Raw genomic sequence first — 18,938 nt, 5'->3', positions numbered from 1 at the left:
AAAACAGAAGAAACGGAAATTAATGTTGTCTATTAGCTTCAAACGTCGTGCAGTCCAACCTACCAAAAAACGACACAAAAGCGCATCTCATATGCAAAACGGCACAACGTCCAAGTACTACACACATTTTTTACTCGCATATTGGAGTAACTAAACAGCGTTGGACTTCATTCATTCGATTGCCTGTCATATACATATAGACAAAACGATACGAAGAGTACATAAACTAAGAAACTAACACTACTACTATAAATCCAACTTCGAAAAACGATACACAAAGCGCATCTCATAGACGGCACAACGTCCGAGGACATCAAACTACACACATTTTTTACTCGCATACTGGAGTGAACAGCGTTGGACTTCATTCGTAAGTCGTAACCCATATATAGACAAAAGTACAAAACGATAAGAAGAGTACATAAACTAAGAAACTAACACTACTACATCTACAAGTACAAGATTTTTACTTATCTAATTACACTTGTGTTCAGGACGATGAGTGAACTCAAAGTCTATGTGGACAAAAGCTCGTTCCACTTCAGAGAGCTGCTCTAGCTTTTCCTGAAGAGTCTCTCCGATGTTGTGAGCTTCTTGTAGTCTCATGTCCTCTGGCAAAACAATGTCCACTTCAACAAAATAGTGTGTCCCAAAAGTGTAAGCCCTTACTGTGTCAATATGCTTGATTTGTTCGTGATGGTTCCATATCAAGAATGTCAGTTTCGCCAAGAAATCTGGCGGCGCAGAGCGTCCTATCAGCGAATGGACGTTCTCTAGTACGGTTCTTGCCCATGTTGCTATGGTGTACAAAGCTATCTGCAACCATATAAAGAGAGAAAGAAACATTAATTTTCTCTAGAACACTTCTTGATTTTAGATTCCAGAGTTTAGATTTCATTTGTCTATATGAGCAACTGAATACATACAAGTATAGCACCAGAGGGATCAATCCACCAGTAGAATTTGACGGCCAAGACAGCTGTTGCTAAGCCGATTGAATTGGTAACGACGTCAAAGAGGTGATCCTGAGCGTAGGCCCTAACGATTTCGTTCTGAAATCCTCTGCAATAAAGCATGAGTAGAAACTTCACGATGGTGACAGAGACCATGATCCCGATCATCCATTTCTCTTCTGTGCTATTCATATGTATACCACTCTGTAACAATAATAGAATTGGTTAAATTAGATCAAATGACCGATGAAAGCAGTGACCAGAGAAAACATGTGATGTACCTTGGCAACTAGTTGTCTTCCTGACTCTAGTAAAACTTGCAGTCCAAGAGTTGCCATCACGGAAGCAAACACAATGATGCCCTGTTAATTCAAAAGGGTAAATACACTATCATTTTGAGTCTTTCACATAAACACAAGTTTTGTGACCAGGCTTGGGATATAAAAGTTTCTTGGGATACAAGTAAGTGTTCATAGGAGTCAGAAGAACAGAACCAAGCAAAGACAGAAGCATACCACAGGTTGCATACGGCGCTTTCCGATGGGATAGTGAAACTGGTTTGGTTTCCTCATGGCACTAGCTGTAAACCAGAGAATAAAACCAGACAAGAGATCCAAGAGAGAGTCCAAGGTTGAAGCAATCACAGCCATGGATCTACTCTCCATAGAGGCATAAACTTTAGCCACAAAAAGCACCAAATTTGTTGCGTTGGAGATGTGAACTGCCAGTCTCTCACTCTTTGCAAGCTTCTTCATTTCTTCCTATTGAAACCAAAAAGATTGAGGATCCATAAAGGACTAAAAGAGGAAGAAATCTCAACAAAAGAAAAAAACTAGAAAAAGAGCAGCCAGACCTCAGTTGGAGCACCAGATGCAAAACCAGCTTCGTGGATAGTCTCCATCTCATTGAAACCCTCGAGGAGCCTCTCTTGCTTCTTGTAATATTCAGAGACTCTACGTTCCTTCCCTGCATCATAAAAGACAACAAATAAGAGGGTTAAAAAACCCTGTTTCAAGATATAACAAAGGGAAACTTGTTAAACCTCTGTCTCTAATCTGATTCAGCATCCACATCATTTTAAAAACAAAGAATCTGTCATATATAAATTCCAAAAGAGAAGCTTTAAGATTCCATCAAAAGATTGAATCAACAAAAGATTTAATATTCCACCAAATCAAATCAATCAATTAGAAAGGGCTTTAGACCAAAAAAGTAATACACAGTAACTCTAGATTTTTTTTGCCACAAGACTTAAAATTATACTTTCAAGCGATTTCAGTTCATTTCTGAACTGTATTGTCCGAACAAGTCTCAACGGAATAAACAAGAACTAGACATTTTGCATAATCACTTTTCTGATTCATACGACCGAGTAAGTTCCAATCACAACTCTTAGTGCGATGATCATGTATATGAACGGATAGGGTGCAGATCACGAATAAAAAAAAACACACAGAAAGAAGGAAGAAGGAGTCTGACTTGGAGTACGGAAATAGCGAGAGAAGCAAGTGAGACCGTCGTGACGGCCGGTGGAGGAGGGTGAAGAAGGGAGTTGAAAAGCGTCGAGGCTGAGACGCCAAGACGACTGAAGCGGCGGCGCATCGTGTTCGCTAGGTAAAAGCTCGACATTGTATTCGTCTGCCGTACGGACTACATGCTCCGTCGCCATTCTCCGATCGCTTTCAAAAAAGGTGTGTGTATCTGGGGGTTGGGGGAAGTTTGCAAGAGAGAAGAGAAAACAAATACTTGTTGCTTTGCTTGTATGAAGCCTATGTATATGTATGTATATATCATAGATAGGCAAGAGGAGTTATAAAAGCATTACGAGTCACACACACTACTCTCTGTTTATTTTTTTTTGTGACATGCTAATATTTTTTATATTAATAGAAAAAGGGATGTCAAAATACAAAAAAAAATAGTTTTTTTTGTCTGTTAATAATTTACAATAAAAAGACTTTTGCTTTACAGTAAACAAAAAATTGGATTATTTGTTAGAATGAATATAAAAATATAGATCCTATTCCTATCTTCATTAATAATTACAAACATACTTCAATTAGAAAAATTTGTGTTGAATAGGTATATTACAAATGATATTTTTGCTTATGTATACACGAAATATCTTTTGTCTTGTGTGTTTGTTTAAAAATGTGCACATATTTGGTAAAAAAGAATTAAAAGAAGTATTCGTATGTTGTTAGAGTTTGACGAAGTAGGTGCTCACTAGTGATGCAAAAAGGCGTGGTCCAAAATAACAACATGATCAAGGGAGTCCCCAATTCTTTTTACATTACGTTTCCCTTCATCTCTTCTAAAAAAGGTTTTCTAGACGGCCACGTCAAAATGATTAAGTAATGTATTTTGTGCACATTTGTTGCGATCAAAGTGGTTTCCCACGATTGCAATAAAGCTTTTGTCCCCTTATGCCTTTTGTTTTTTCTTCTTTATGCCACCATTTTCTCCGAGTGCGGTTTTTATGTAACGTCGTGTTATTACAGAATCCCTATAATTCTATAATTGTTTTCTTCTTTGCATATATAAATGAATTAATTAGAGATTATCAGATAATTTTGCCTTGAAGTGGATGTGATGTCACTATTTCATCATATATTATTAGGTACAAGAAGGTTAATCAATAAACTCGCTTACCTAATCTTTGTGTAGTGTAGTCATGGATGGTTCACTATCACAATTTCGAATAATATCATCTCGACAATTATCGTTTAACATAGACATGCGTTACTGACGCCAACCAAAAAGCATCTAACCGGAAAATTCCAAACTTGGAGACCAACCTTTCTACTTAGTAGGCTAGCTGTATGTATAAAAATGGTACATCTTTTTCTCAACACTCAACAGGGATAACGTTACTCGCGAACAATGTTTCTAGGTATTATTAAAATCGTATGGTTCAATATTCAAACCCCAACAACAACCAAAATTAAGAAGCTAGGTTACCTAATGAATCGAATAATTTGGCTTCTCTAAGAAAGCAGCATGGTTCAGACTTTAGCGGCTGGCTGCAACTAACGCCATGTGCTCTATCAGGTCGAGGACTCGGTTGCTGTAACATTACAACACCCACAAACATTTTAGTCTTGGCGTATAGTCAAATATGGCAATGTGATGGTAAAGAAATGCAAGAGGACTAACTGTTTACCTGTAACCCCATTCGTTGTCATACCAGGAGACAAGTTTCATGAAGGATTTGCTTAACCCAATCCCAGCATTCGCATCAAAGATACTTGACCTAATTTTGACAATAACCACAACTTCTGAGGACCAAGCTAGATTTTGATAGATCCGTTACAAGATTTAAGAGTGGAATACCTTGAATCTCCTACAAAATCGTTAGAGACGACATCTTCTTCTGTATACCCAAGAATTCCCCTAAGTGGCCCTTCTGATGCAAACCTGTTAAGAGATTTTTTAAATCAAAATTGTGAGAGGGTTATATTACAAGTTCCATGGTTTATGAATGTAAAGAGAATGATACGGGAATTGGTTGAACAGAGTTTTGGGAGGAATACTTTATGGCTGCCTTAACGTCTTCATACGATGCATCCTTCTCAAGTCGACAAGTTAGATCCACAACAGAAACATTTGCTGTTGGAACACGGAACGCCATTCCCGTTAGTTTTCCATTGAGTTCTGGAAGGACCTTACCTACAGCCTGTTGAGACAAGTTAAGCAAGCCATGACTTAGATATGATTCCAGATGTGACGTTCATATAGAACCATATGATTTTGTGTACCTTTGCAGCACCGGTTGAGCTAGGAATGATGTTTTGACTGGCGCCTCGGCCTCCTCTCCAGTCCTTCATTGATGGGCCGTCCACAGTTTTCTGAGTAGCTGATTTTACAAAAGCAAAGATGAACAAAACACATAATTTAGCTAGTCTCTTCAGGTCAATGATATACAATGATATATACAAGAATAAAATACCTGTCGTGGCGTGGACTGTTGTCATCAAGCCTTCAAGAACACCAAATTCCTCATGCACCACCTGCCATATACAAGTTCTTCAGGGCCAGACAATTTTATTTGACCTTAATGAGGTTCTTCAAAACCAAGTTATATAGAGGACAAAAAAATATGTACAAACCTTGGCAAGAGGTGCCAGACAATTGGTGGTACAGCTTGCATTGGAGACAATATCCATGTTTGGTTGGTATGTCTTCTCGTTTACTCCAACAACAAACATGGGCGCGTCCGCTGAAGGGGCAGAAATGATGACTTTCTTGGCACCACCCTGTACAGGCAATGAAAGGTCAAGCAAACCGATGGCAATTTTAGTAGATGATTGTTTGAATTAATATACGGCCTGTATTCAATGTTAGATCCAGTGAAACTAGTAGATCAACAAGTGCGTTCAGATGGAAGTGCAAACCTTCAAATGTGCTGATGCTTTTCCAACAGTGGTGAATACTCCTGAAGACTCAACAACATACTCGGCTCCAAGATCAGCCCACGGGATTTCAGCTGGGTCTCTGAGAGAGAACCAATAAGATGTCAGGCACTAAAACGATAAGATTTTTACCCTATCAATAGGAAAGACATGAAAACTGATTCATCATTTGTCCATTTCTACAGATATGGATGAGTCAACAGTTTGAGGCAATACCTATTGCTGACAACTTTGACCTGTTTTCCATTGATCTCCAAAGTAGAATCATCAATTACATTGATGGTTCCTTTGTAATTTCCATGAGTAGAATCATACTTGAACATGTAAGCCTGCATAAGACGGGAGAGAAGATTTGCAGTGAGTTTGATATACAAGTATTTCATGCCCCTTAATACGATTTCTTTAAACTATATCAAGTTCAAGCAAGCAAAAAAAGTTACTAAGAATAAGATACGCTGAAAGGGTAAAGAGCATAAGCAACAGTTATACAAAATTCCTGGCTAAAATACATTACAAACTAGTAAGAGCAAAACACATTGTAAGTTGCAACTACTGCTAGATAAGACAGTAATCATCCTTACCATGTACTTGGCGTCTATGAATGGATCATTGACAGCTACAACCTCAATATCATCCCTGAAGGTTGCGATACGGAGGACCAGTCTTCCAATTCGACCAAAACCTGTCCCATACACAATAAATACAAGAATCGGTAAGAACTGAAAAGGCGAGGGGCTAGAAGCAGATCAGAAGGAATGAAAGCATACACTATCTGATGATCTCAAAATGAATCCAACAACAGATAAAAAACTAACATACCATTGATGCCGACCTTTGTCTTTCCGCTGCTCCTTGACCCTATACAAGTCAATCAAATGGACGTTAACTGCAAGAATGCAGCACCAAACACATCACGTAAGAATATAAATAAACTATTTTCTTACTTTGAACAGCAGGAGGTGCTGCCGTAGCAGTGGCCTTGATAGGTTGTACCCTTCTAGCATTGCATTTTCTGTACATTTGAACATTTATAAAAAACTTCAGAGAAGCAAAAAGGAAAGCATCGTGTAATTTACATGTAGGACAGAGTTGGTCACTGAACTGTAAAGATGAAGATGACCCAGTTGAAACTGCAGCACCAGAAAATCTGGACGAGGTCAGGTTGTGACTGAATCCAAGACTTGAAGTGACCTGATCATTTGATACAAAAAGATATATAACCCACACTGAACCCTTGAAACGTATGAAAACCTTAATGCTGTCTAAGTGTCTATCATCGATTCGAGTTCATCAGATAACACAGGGCCAACGACTATAGAAGATAACCATAACCATATAAAAAAAAAAGACAAAAACACCTCCAACAATCCATAAAAACTCCAGGCGACACGGAAATACAAAATTGAAGCAGATCAAAGCTAAACATAAGCTGAAACAAATCAAACAAAACCAAAATCCCGAGAGAGAAATAAACGAAACACGTTTTATACCTGAGAATGATCGTATGAAGACGATGGATAAAGCTCGAGACGAGGAGCGGCGGCGGAAGTGGCGGCAGATCTGAGTAGAGAAGAGAAGGCCATTGAGTGGAGTATATGCTTACGACTCCGTAGAGACGATGACAGTGTTCCGATGCGGCGCGCCCCATCGTAACTACTTTTCCAATGAGAATTAAGGGCGAGATCTCACGGAGGAACCCGCGTGTAGCGGATCAACATCTTAGGCCCATGATTTGGTGGGCCTACTGGTCATATTTGAACAACGTTGACGTATCTTTTGTCGTTTATGTGGGAAAGCCCCTCCTACTAAAAACGACGTTAAGTTTTGCCACGTCAGACTAAAATGGCCAGTATGACAGGTGGCAGATCCAGCTGGCTCTCACTCTAAAATTGGGATTACTGTTGACGAGCTGAGCTGAGGGCCAGCTTCTCCGAATAGGCCACGTGGCATTGCGCTCGAAACAATCGTGCTGTTCGTCTCACACACTCTCCTCTCTGTGCTCCTTTCTGTCTCTCCCGTCAAAAATGGCGAACCGTCGCTTTCTCTGTATCTCTAGAATTCTCCATAGATTAATTTCAACCTGAATCTTTCTTCTTCTCCGAGAAACCTTGTTTCTTCCTCTGTTCCTATCGTTTGACGTTCTCGGGCCTTCGCACTTATCCCTTCGGCAAGGTCTATCATACGCGCGAAATTTCTCGTTGTGTTAGTTTGTTAGGATCATTTTTGTTGAGCAATGTATTGACATGCTACTACCGAGTTTACCGATTGATATTTTCTGAATGGGATTGGTTGATTCGTTTTCGTATGTCTTCTTAGATTTGGCAAACTTATTGAGATCGTGTTTATGTGGCTTGAGTTCTTCTCTTTCCATTAGCTAGTTGTGGTTGTAAAATCTCCAATTGCCTCTGTGACAATTCTCTTTTTTTTGTTTTGGTTGTAATTTCTGATAGATGCCAATGGAAAGGTCGTATAGCAATGCAAGAATGGCCAACAGTTTCATGTTCTGGAATGATTGTGTTGAGCCAGAGGATTTAGAAGAAATGTGGATGGATCCTGCGGTGAGTGCTGAATGGATTGAGGTTGGTGAGACTAAAGGGCAGAAGGTTCACCTCTCTAGGGATCCTGATGGACAACCTTATCTAACACAGACCGAGATGAAGGTATAATAATCACATTCTTAAATCGTTGTATGTTTTGCAGATGGTTGATTTCAAACATTCCAATCGAATATATTGATTTGGGTTTTGTGAATTACTATTTAGACCTTTATTTCTTTCTGCCTACTTATTGATCAACCCCTTACCTTTGCAGGCTGTTGCTGATATTACTGTCCGGAGGCATTTTGATTCCATATTGGATCCGGTATGCTTCTTTTTTCACCTGAGTTTCATGTTCGATTGTTGGTCTGTAATCATGACTCTCAAGTATTTTCAAAGTGGGCAGTTCTTTAGAAAGCTAGTACTTATGAGCTTGGTTTTAGCTACTCTTTAGGCTATTAAACTCATATATGCCTTTCTGATCTCAAAGTTTGCATCTCCCTCTTCCTCTTCAGGTAATGATATGCGCAATTGCTGAGCTTGAAAGTGACCGGAAGCCTCTTATTATGCGGTACAGCAAAAAGACCAAAGAAACTGGCCTAGGAATTTTACAAGTTTTCGAAAAGACAGCAGCGTGGTTGGCTGGGTACAACACGATTTCTAGTTTCTCTCCTTTTCAAATAGATCTTCAATTTATAAAATCTAATGTTCCGGTTTTGGTCTTAACTTTACTGCAGGGGGCAAGGCTATTCGGCATATAATGTGGATGACAATCCAGATCTTCTTCACAAGCCCTTTATAAATGTATATTTTGGTGCAGCTTACCTGAAATGGTTAACAGACTATCAGAATAAGTATGATATATTGTCCCATGTTGACATTAATAGCTTTGCAATTTCAATGACAGCAAAGTCTAAAATTCCTTCTGGAGTTATTTAATTTATTATAACAAATTTCCTTGTGCAGCCAGAGAAGTGAAGAGTTTGTTGTCAGAGCATATAATGGTGGGACAAAAAAGGCGACTCACAAGTCGACATTACCATATTGGAAACGATACCTTGCAGTGAAAGAAAGTCTCCCTTCAAGGTTGTTGTTTCCGTTCTCTGATTCACCTTTTACCTAGTTTCTTAAGTCATATTTTATGCATGGTTGCAAGGAAAATGTTTTGTGTTGCCATGTGCTTTCATACTGTTATTTTTGTTAATACTTAAATACTTATATCAATGTAGTTGCACCAAGAAGCTGAAAGAAGGGAAGCTAATACTTCAGTCTCTTTGGTAACTGTTGTTGCAGAAAACATGTTGATGCTGGCCCTTCAAGCTTTCATCCTACGAATCCTGCTTCAGCAGGCTCAAGTAATCTCGCCCTCTTTCTGTTTATATGTATCATATAACAATGTCTCCACGTTTATACACATGCACCTATGTCGAACATATTAAGATCTCTAGAAATACTAGGAGCATGGTGCAGTGTGCCAATGCTTTAGCTATGTGCTCATATTTGGAATATACCCTCTGGTGGAACAGACACCAATTTCACATACTGGGACTGTCGAGCTTCCCCTGAAGATATGGAAAATATGTGGAATCATTCTGAAGTATGTAAAGAGTGGACAAAATCTAAAGAAGAAAGGGGGAAGGTTCGTTTTTCACAAGATGGTGAAAAGAGGCCTTACCTTTCTCGAGGGGAACTAAAGGTACTGTCTGTCTTTTAGTTGTGCAATTTGACATATATTTCCCGGAGAACAATAACTGATACCGTTCTCACCATATTGCTGTCAAAATAATGCTAAATTTTCCGTTTCATCAGGCTGTTGCAGAAATAATTGTTTCAAAGTACTTCAGCACGAAAGGAATTAGAGTTGTAAGTGTGCATCATATCTGTGAACGATCACTTGCTGAGGGAACTTTTATTGGGTATCTTTTTGGACTATTCATATGTTATTACTGATAAATATGTTCCATTTCACTGAGCAGCCTCTTGTTTGTGCGGTTGCTGATACTGTGTGCATGCGGTTTGTGAATGGTACTAAGAAGCATGCTGGAATACTCGGAGTGGACTACTCAACCGCTTCCTGGTTATATTCGTAAGTTTGGTCATCTCTATAAATACATTATAAAGTGTTAAGCAAATATTTAATCCTAGTGGGGCTGTTTTTGTGAATAAAGGGAGCTAGGATACCGAGCATACAGAGTTGATTCAGCAGACGATCTAACCAAACCATTTGTCTCAATGTACTTCGGTGTAGCCTATTTGGTTTGGTTATCCGAATATGAAGGAAGGTACACACGTCCATCAATCCTGATAATTTGCAAACACCAAATCTTAGTCAAAACATATCAATCTGATTCAAACTATATGTGATACGCAGTCAGAGAAGTAATCAATTCATTGTCCAAGCATATATGAGAGGTCCTGACAACGTTGATCTTGAACAATCATGTCCAATCTGGCTCAAGTTTGAGCAAGCTCTAAGCTATTATGAAGAGTCCAAGAGGTATCATCAGTCAATGTTGGATTTTTAATTTTGTGATATGGAACAAATCTGATTATTATTGATATATATTTATGATGGTTCTTTCTCTCTCAGCAGGGAATCAGGAAGTTGCATTATCCTATGAGACAGCAAGCGTCTATGATGAAGATTAAACGTTTTATAGCTTGGCTTTGGTTTCATCTATTTGTATCTCAACGTTTTCGTTTATGCGGTTTCTGTGTTTTTTCTCTTTAATTTCCTTGTCTTAACTTTTTGTTTGTACGATGAATATGATTAACCGTGTAGAAAAATTAAACAGTAAAAAAAAAAGTAATCTTCAAATTGGCATAAACTTCAAACATTAGCTCAATAAACCGCGAAATTAAAATTGTCGGTTCTTTCGGGTTGCGGTTTTATAATTAGGTTCGGCTAAACCGGATTTGAACTCCCCTAGTTAAACGCGTGTATATAGATGTCGAGGACAATCTGAGAACGGCGGCTAAACATATTTCCGGCGACAACTTGGAATCAATTTTATTCTTCTGATCCAAAGAGAATGGAGGAACCAACGTCGGAAGATGGAGGTGGTATCACCATCATGGCTAAATCCCGTAAAACCCCTAAACCCGTAGAACCAATCCAGTCTCAGAAACTTGATTCCGACCAGAACGCTCCTCAGTTTGAGAAATTCACAAATCCAAACCCTGGTTCCGACACCACATCCGCCGCTAATTTCGAAGGGCTAGGATTAGCTGAGTGGGCTGTGGAAACGTGCAAGGAGCTTGGCATGCGTAAACCAACTCCAGTTCAGACTCACTGCGTTCCCAAGATATTGGCAGGACGAGACGTCTTAGGTCTTGCTCAGACTGGTAGTGGTAAAACGGCGGCGTTTGCTCTTCCGATACTTCACCGCTTCGCTGAAGATCCTTATGGTGTCTACGCTCTTGTGGTGACGCCGACTAGAGAGCTAGCGTTTCAGCTCGCTGAGCAGTTCAAGGCTTTAGGTTCTTGTTTGAATTTGCGTTGCTCTGTGATTGTGGGAGGTATGGATATGTTGACACAAACGAGGAGCTTGGTTTCACGACCTCATATCGTTATTACCACTCCTGGGAGAATTAAGGTTTTGCTTGAAAACAATCCTGATGTTCCTCCTGTTTTCTCTAGAACCAAGGTAAAAAAAACACAACTTCTGAGCTATCAAAGTACGTAGCTTGCTTTTTTTTAGTTGATTCTTCTTAGCTTTACTTAGTGTTTGTTGTTGTGTTTGATTAGTTCTTAGTGCTGGACGAGGCGGATAGAGTTCTTGATGTTGGCTTTCAAGACGAGTTGCGTGTGATCTTTCAGTGTCTTCCGAAAACTAGACAAACGTTGTTGTTCTCTGCTACGATGACTAGTAACTTACAGACATTGCTCGAACATTCTTCAAACAAAGCTTATTTCTATGAAGCCTATGAAGGGTTGAAGACTGTTGACACTCTTACGCAGCAGTACATTTATGAAGATAAAGATGCGAAAGAACTATATCTTGTGCACATCCTGTCTCAAATGGAAGAGAAAGGCATTCGATCAGCTATGATTTTTGTCTCCACTTGCAGGTCTCATACTCATAGCTTTATATAAAAGTCATTTATCCTGCGGGTTATATTGCATTTGCAGTTACTGATTAGTCATTGTTTCGTGTTTTAGAACATGTCAGAGGCTAAGTCTTATGCTTGAAGAGCTTGAAGTGGAAAATGCAGCTATGCATTCTCTGAATTCTCAGTCTGTGCGACTATCTGCACTTAGTAGATTCAAGTCTGGGAAAGTACCGATTTTGCTTGCCACTGATGTTGCAAGCCGTGGATTGGACATTCCTACTGTTGACCTTGTCATCAATTATGACATTCCGAGGTACCTTTTTGGTGATGGTTTCCTTTTTCTATAGTTCACTGTGATTTTCAAGTTCAACTGATATTCTAGTTCTACATTTGGCTCACATCAGATATCCGAGGGATTATGTTCATCGTGTTGGACGTACAGCTAGAGCTGGTAGAGGAGGACTGGCTATAAGCTTTATCACTCAGGTAAAGTAGTCAATCATAGAACCACATGAAACATGGACCCTTAAGTGTTGTTTATCATGGTTGGGCTTACAACCTAACCCTTACATATCCTTTTGCAGACCGATGTGAAACTTCTCCATGGAATAGAAGCGGAAGTTGGAAAAAAGATGGAAGAGTACAGCTACAAAAAAATCACTGACAGTTTAGAAGTCACTAAGGTAAAGATTCTCTGTTATACATCAAAGTTCTCGTCTTTTATTCTTGGCTCAGTCTGGTCAAATACTGAGTCATACTAGCTGCTTCGCCAATCGCCATTATGCCTAGGTTATTGTTCATCTGGGTATAAGAAAAGTAAAATCAGTTGTTTGCTGCGAGTAAAATCAGTCAGCCTAACATGTTTTACTGATCCAAACTTCAAAAACTGAATCTGCAGGTGTCAAAAGCCAAAAGGGTGGCAATGATGAAGATGCTAGATGATGGATTCGAAGACAAGGTTAAAGACCGGAGGAAACTGAAACGTAAAACACTTACTGATAAAGGCTTGTATAAGAAGCGGAGCAAAAGGCCAAAATCAACAGAAAATTGATGATTACAATCATCTTCAAGTTTTGTTCTCTTTACTGCATTTTGAGCAGCAAATCTCTGAAAATCCATGTTTACCAATGTTCTTACTTTGATCATATTTAGCAATTCCCTTAGTCTTGAATCTTGTGGATTATTCACATTTTGTAAGAAACGTTTTGACATTTATCAGCGAGAAAAAAACATTTATTATTTATTTTGTTTATGGTTTTGGTAAATAAAAAGGGAAAGGAGAAAAGGGTCAACAAATATCTCCCTCCTCACCCCAAAACACTTGGAAAGAGTCTAGAGAAACCTATAAAATATCGACTCTGTTTCACTTTGAAGCCTTGTGAGCTGGTGGTTTGGATTGGTTCGAAGTAGCTGCAGTTGACATAACACGTAACCGACCAGCTATCTCTGTGAAAGATGGCCGTACTGTTGGGTTAGGCGCCCAACACTCCTCCATTAATATTCGCCAGTCCGAATCACAGTAGCTCGGTATGGTCGGCCTCAGTGTGTTGTTCACAATCCCACCTGCGTTCAACCCGTTAAATATATGAGCAAGAAGACCAAGTCGTCTAAAAACCCAACCAGAACCAAAACCGAGATGTGAACCTCATGTTTTTTGGCAATCCTTCAACGTAAAAACTCAAACCCAACCAAAACCATAAATGAGTCAACAAGAGCCGAATGGTATTCAGTTTCTATATTTCATACACCAAATAAATCTGAACTAGCTTATAGGTTGGTTAAGACACGCACCTATTATAGCACCGTAGTGCATATTAGCATATGGTTCCTCTCCGGTTAGAATCTCCCACAAGACTATACCGAAAGAGAAGACATCGACCTGCGGGCAAAACCAGTAATAAACTCGATTTAGTTTTGTTCCCATTATTTATATTCACTGTGAAATAATTTTTTTACCTTCTCTGAAACTTTGCTACTGCTACCATTGAGAAGCTCTGGTGCCATCCATGGTAGGGTGCCACGTACACCACCAGATACCAATGTATTTCTTTTAATTTTCGACAAGCCAAAATCACCAACCTTGAGGAAGAACAAACGTGTTGTGAAGAGTATGAATAAATTTTGTTTATCGACATCATGTGAATAAACATTTTACCTTGCAGATTGGGCGAGAAGGATCTTTGAGGTTCACAAGTAAATTGTCACATTTCAAATCGAAGTGAACAATGTTTTTGGCGTGCAAATATTCCATTCCAAAGGCAGCATCCATGGCAATGATTAGTCTCTTACGACGATCCAGGTGTCTGACAATACAAAAATGAAAAGCAAATAAATCTTTAACCGTTCATCAGATAGGAAAACACAGAATCATTATAAGAGAGATTTGTACCTATCTTTCCTGAGTAGAACATGTCTCAGAGAACCATCAACCATGTACTCTGTTACAGTAGCCAATGTTGCGCCAGGTCCATCTTTTACAACACCATAAAATGCAACCACATTCGGATGATGAAGCTTTGAAAGAATTTCAGCTTCTCCCCAGAATTCACCAGTCTAGCAAATAAACAAGGTATTCATAAGCATCCCATGATCAGCACTCTAGAAGTTTTATCACTCCGCAATCCTTTTAACATATGCCCAAAAGAAAAAAAGTTCAAAAGAAAATGCAGAAACACTTACTAATCTTTCTTGCTCAGATGATCGGCCAGCAAAGCAACTCTTCTTTATCCTTTTGATGGCAACATCTGATCCTCTCCATTTCCCATGATACACTGTACCGAATGTGCCAGAACCAAGCTCCTTTAGCTCCTCGAGATCGTCATTCATAATGATCTAGAAACATAAGAATAGAAGAGTCACAGAAGGAGGCTACAAGCAGAAAATTTATTGTATATGCCAAACAGGGGTTAATATACTATGTTTGATTCTTCGAACAATCTGAAACTTGAAGAAAACTTTCCTATTTCTCATGCAGACTAGTAAAACTTCTATCAGGTATAAGAATATATAGTGTATCATACCTGCAAGCCACTCGTGTCGTAATCTGCCAGAGACGGGCCAACTGGGGGAAGTCCAGCGTTTCTTGTTTCTGTCTTTTCATCCTACCAAACACTCATCATCATTAGTATACTCATGGTTTTTGAATCGTGAAATCAAATTGTACCAGAAACTTATACCTCATGTTCACAGTCTGACGTCCTTAAATTTTCAACCATAGCATCAAATTCCTCACTCTCTGTGGCATTCAGCTGAGGATCCACACGGGTTTCTGTTGAAATTCCATCTCTAGTCAACGGAGCAACGTGATTCAATCTGGCAATCTCTCCACCATCTTCCATGTCAGATGGAAAGCCAGGGGTTCGGTCAATATAAGCAACATCCCTTTCGCTAAACTGTTCCTCGGCAAGGTTCCGAAAATAAGACCAATTTTTAGGATCATGATTTTCTACATTCAAGCTAACACCAGCTCCATCATGCTGATATGGATTGGAACCTGACGGCATATCATCAGAGAGTGCCTTTGCGAATATTTCAGAAAGGAAGTCCTGAGGGAACCGGTCATTGATATCAATAAGAACACCTGAAGAAGTTTGCTTTTCAGGGATATCATGGCTCATTTCTGTGTCTACATGGCTCAAGTTATGAGCTTCAGTCTCAATACCTCCACCACTGACGTTTCTTTTGTCCAAGGTTTCATTTGATGCCCCTACTTTTCCAGAGATATTTTCCACATCATTAACAATATGGGAATCTTCATGTGATTTACCCGCTGCTTCTTTTGCTGGTTCTTGCTGTCCAGTGTTAGCTTGTGAATGAGACATTAAGAACTGAGAACCAAGTGAGTCATCAGACTTTGACAAGCGGTTTAGCATTTCTAACTGTTCACGAGGTATCCTCTCCGAACGATATACTCTCCGGGTCGGCTGTAATGGTTCTGGATAATCAAGATCAATTAGATTCGACTCAGAGTCGGTATGATTAAGACCACAGGTACCACTTGATGTTGAAAGCTGATCATCTTCACCGGATACAGGAACCTGCTCAGTAATAACAGCATCACGGTAGGTAGAAGGCTTCACAGGATTGTTCTGCCGTGTGTCTCTTCTAGGGGGCAACATATGTACAGCATCCTGGCTAGGTACAGTTGTTGCAACTGATGCTTCCCTATTCTTAACCTCTATATTATCCGCTTGAGGAGGATTCTGGTGAGGAGGATTCTGATGATTATTTGCCACAATTTGACGAATTTCAGGCTCCACATAATCACGAACTTTCGTCTCTGGTTTTATGCTTGGCTCCTCTACCTGAACTGGTGCGTTTAGCTGTGTAATGCCAGGGTGAGGGTAGGGCTGCCCTTGATAAGGCATGGGAATAGAGTAATTAGAAGAATTGTGATCATGATGCTGCATTGGAAATTGCTCTCTTTCCCCATAATACTGTGGGTATATTCCATAAGAGCCAGATGAGATGATCGATTGTGGATACTGGAGACTGGAATTTGGTAGAATAGGTTGAGGATACTGAATGGAAGGACTTGGTGGAATGGACTGGGCATACTGAAGAGTAGCATTTGGTGGAACAGCTTGCTGAAACTGAAATGCAGTATTGTGTGGAATAGACTGAGGATACTTACTAAAAGAGCTAGGTGGAGCAGAATCAGAATACTGAATAGAAGATTGTTGGAAATCTACCCCTGTTAACTGCGAAGGGCCAACACCATTGGAACCCTCAGTGTTCCTGACATCCAGCTCAGCTAAATTGTTTGCAGAAGAGCTGTCCATGCCATTAAGGGTTGAGTTGCTTCTTGATCCAAGGTCCATGTCGTTTACAGCTACAACATACTGGAACTCGGAGTCAACATCATTTTTGTTAACCCCCAAAAGAGCACCATCCAAATCACTCACAGAGAAGAGAAACATTCTAAGCTTTTGCGAACCCCCACGGGTTTCCATCTCATTATACTCCTCCATCATATTCTGTAGATCTTCGTCACATGATACAGACACCAAGGCGTCAAGATCTTCACCAGGAAGTTGATACTTCACAACATGAGTCCGGTAGTAGATTTCAAGAACCTTTTGCCTGAGCTCCTGCCAAGATATGTCCTTTCTAATGGAAATAATGTGTGTCTCACCTCCAACATATCTAAGCTTTGAGTCACCAGGACGTGGAAGTATTTTCCCACCAAAGCTACAAAGGACTTTAACCTTTGCAGTTATACTACCTGAGGCAGAAGAAGATGCATATCCATGAAAATTTCCTAAACTTCTATCTTGACATAATGAAGCTTCTGGTGCTGAATGGATATGTCCAAGTTTATTGCCAAACTCGTGAACCGTGGGGTTTGGTCTCTCATACTGCCTCATGCCATTTCCAAATTCAGACCCTGCGTGGCCGTTATAACCTGTGTTATTATAACTCATATCTCCAGCAGAAATGGGAATCGCAGACCTTTGAGAAATCACCCGATCACGCAGAAACTCAAGAGAAAACTCCTCTCCTGTTTGAATGGAGTAATGAAGCCCAGGCTTAACATCAGAAGCATTCGTATTGGGAGGTCGGACATTTGCATTGGTGACACCCGTCTGATCAGGGTTAAATCCTTGAGGGACAGGGTCATTATTATTAACATAACCAGGTTCCATGGGGTGTTGCTGGAACGGATGCTGTGGTCTGTTTCTATCCATCGCAACAACAACAAAAGTGCTTCAAATTATTCTAATTGACAGAACCTGTAACAAGAATCTGACATACTGGAGGGACTATAAAGAATCACTGCTAAAAGAACAGTTCAAAGATGCCAAATTGCTTCAGAGACTGTAGGCGATACCGCCACAAACCTCCCTTCCCAGATATTTGAGCTGAAATGAAAACAATGGGAAAGAAACAAATAAGCTTTAATCAGAAATGAATCCTTCAGAGAAGTAATCAGAAGTCAATTCATACTATTAGATTAACTCAAAGTTGTTCAGATACTATAGAGATTAAAGATGAATAATCCGACTAGAAAACTCCAAAAAATGCTTTTTTCTACCAAAAGATTGAAACTTTAAGACGGCAACCTAACAACATCAATGAATCCAAAAACCTCAATAGAAGTAATTTAAGGGAAAAACAAAAACCCTAGCTCGATTTGAAAGATTTAGGCTATATCACATCTATAAATTAAGCTTCAGACAAAAATATAATGCTTAAAGAAAATGACAAAAAGAATCAAAACTGTAAGAAAGAAAGAACAATACCCACCAAAGACAAAACAAAAAATGTGCGAACTTGATGAAGCGGTGCGGTGAGAAATAAATTATATAAAAAAAAAAAGGACTCAAGAAGGATTGTGAGAGCTAGCAACAACAATAAAAGAAAACAACATCTTCTCTATGTTCAAATCTCATCAAAACCCTTTTTTTTTTCTTTCTCTCAGTTTCTCTTTCTCTCTAGGTTTCCTCGTAGCTTACTCAAAAAAATGATAAATCCGTTTAAAGAATTCTACAGAAAAATAAAAAATTGACCAAAAGAGTTTTTTTTGTTTGTTTGTATTGTAGTGTAAATGGTTCGTGGCCGTGTGACTCGGTATGCTTAAAAACCAGAAGAGATGAGAGCCGTAGATATATTGGATGTAAAGGGGGAAATAGACGGACAAGATGAAGAAAAGAATTAAGAAAGAGTAAGTGAGAAGCATGGAATCAAGTCTCCCCGTAGCTTAGGTTATACGGTTTTTTTGCATTAAATGGGACTCTCAATATCATCCAGATCCTAAAATGAATGACTCCTCAACTGAATTTTTAATAAATACAACGTGCGGATGAGATGATGATTCTTTCATTCTCATTTTCCTTACATTTTAAGTTATATATATATACTAGATTTAGATTCATGCTACAACACAGGTTAAAATATATTTTATTATCTTTAAAATGTTATATATGTAATTGTTTGCAAACAATTTTTATGGTAAATATCACTCATAGAATGTAAATCTATTA

The 18,938-nt window shown here is 39.2% G+C and overlaps 5 protein-coding genes across 6 annotated transcripts; 2 read left to right on the top strand and 3 right to left on the bottom strand.

Annotated features, from left to right (window-relative positions):
* Positions 1-343: 343 nt before the first annotated feature.
* LOC104755948 (metal tolerance protein 10) lies at positions 344-2,960 on the bottom strand. Its single transcript, XM_010478435.3, has 6 exons — positions 2,433-2,960; positions 1,807-1,919; positions 1,469-1,714; positions 1,235-1,315; positions 927-1,157; positions 344-816 (listed from the first exon to the last, which is right to left on the bottom strand). The coding sequence occupies exons 1-6, from the start codon at positions 2,620-2,622 to the stop codon at positions 475-477; spliced, it is 1,203 nt and encodes a 400-aa protein (XP_010476737.2). The 5' UTR covers positions 2,623-2,960; the 3' UTR covers positions 344-474.
* Positions 2,961-3,720: 760 nt separating this feature from the next.
* LOC104755947 (glyceraldehyde-3-phosphate dehydrogenase GAPCP2, chloroplastic) lies at positions 3,721-7,087 on the bottom strand. Its single transcript, XM_010478434.3, has 14 exons — positions 6,856-7,087; positions 6,468-6,556; positions 6,310-6,377; positions 6,185-6,223; positions 5,947-6,047; positions 5,582-5,694; positions 5,348-5,447; positions 5,063-5,209; positions 4,903-4,963; positions 4,712-4,809; positions 4,487-4,629; positions 4,287-4,370; positions 4,117-4,206; positions 3,721-4,020 (listed from the first exon to the last, which is right to left on the bottom strand). The coding sequence occupies exons 1-14, from the start codon at positions 6,946-6,948 to the stop codon at positions 3,966-3,968; spliced, it is 1,281 nt and encodes a 426-aa protein (XP_010476736.2). The 5' UTR covers positions 6,949-7,087; the 3' UTR covers positions 3,721-3,965.
* On the top strand, positions 6,712-10,720 carry LOC104775289 (uncharacterized). 2 transcript variants are annotated; one of them, XM_087497241.1, is made up of 13 exons: positions 6,712-7,537; positions 7,816-8,025; positions 8,177-8,227; positions 8,418-8,548; positions 8,640-8,756; positions 8,869-8,988; positions 9,196-9,257; positions 9,429-9,598; positions 9,712-9,765; positions 9,879-9,988; positions 10,071-10,184; positions 10,274-10,399; positions 10,496-10,720. In XM_087497241.1, exons 2-13 carry the CDS (start codon positions 7,816-7,818, stop codon positions 10,521-10,523), a joined length of 1,293 nt encoding a protein of 430 aa, XP_087353367.1. In that variant the 5' UTR covers positions 6,712-7,537; the 3' UTR covers positions 10,524-10,720. The 2 variants fall into 2 exon arrangements, with proteins under 2 accessions (XP_087353367.1, XP_087353366.1); XM_087497240.1 differs by having other exon boundaries at positions 7,277-7,537; positions 10,493-10,720.
* A 100-nt stretch (positions 10,721-10,820) lies between these two features.
* Positions 10,821-13,198, top strand: LOC147923377 (DEAD-box ATP-dependent RNA helicase 36-like). The gene is made up of 6 exons (XM_087497239.1): positions 10,821-11,549; positions 11,651-11,973; positions 12,065-12,268; positions 12,360-12,441; positions 12,540-12,638; positions 12,854-13,198. Exons 1-6 carry the CDS (start codon positions 10,935-10,937, stop codon positions 13,004-13,006), a joined length of 1,476 nt encoding a protein of 491 aa, XP_087353365.1. The 5' UTR covers positions 10,821-10,934; the 3' UTR covers positions 13,007-13,198.
* On the bottom strand, positions 13,145-18,780 carry LOC104775266 (RAF-like serine/threonine-protein kinase 20). Its single transcript, XM_010499444.3, has 9 exons — positions 18,202-18,780; positions 15,132-17,816; positions 14,976-15,056; positions 14,635-14,787; positions 14,345-14,508; positions 14,111-14,258; positions 13,912-14,034; positions 13,747-13,834; positions 13,145-13,518 (listed from the first exon to the last, which is right to left on the bottom strand). The coding sequence occupies exons 2-9, from the start codon at positions 17,640-17,642 to the stop codon at positions 13,319-13,321; spliced, it is 3,468 nt and encodes a 1,155-aa protein (XP_010497746.2). The 5' UTR covers positions 17,643-17,816; positions 18,202-18,780; the 3' UTR covers positions 13,145-13,318.
* Positions 18,781-18,938: the final 158 nt, after the last annotated feature.

The sequence above is a fragment of the Camelina sativa genome, chromosome 17, assembly GCF_030686135.1.
Source record: "Camelina sativa cultivar CO46 ecotype springtype chromosome 17, ASM3068613v1".
Classification (NCBI taxonomy): Eukaryota; Viridiplantae; Streptophyta; class Magnoliopsida; order Brassicales; family Brassicaceae; genus Camelina; species Camelina sativa.
This window is presented reverse-complemented; position numbering and strand designations above follow the sequence as displayed.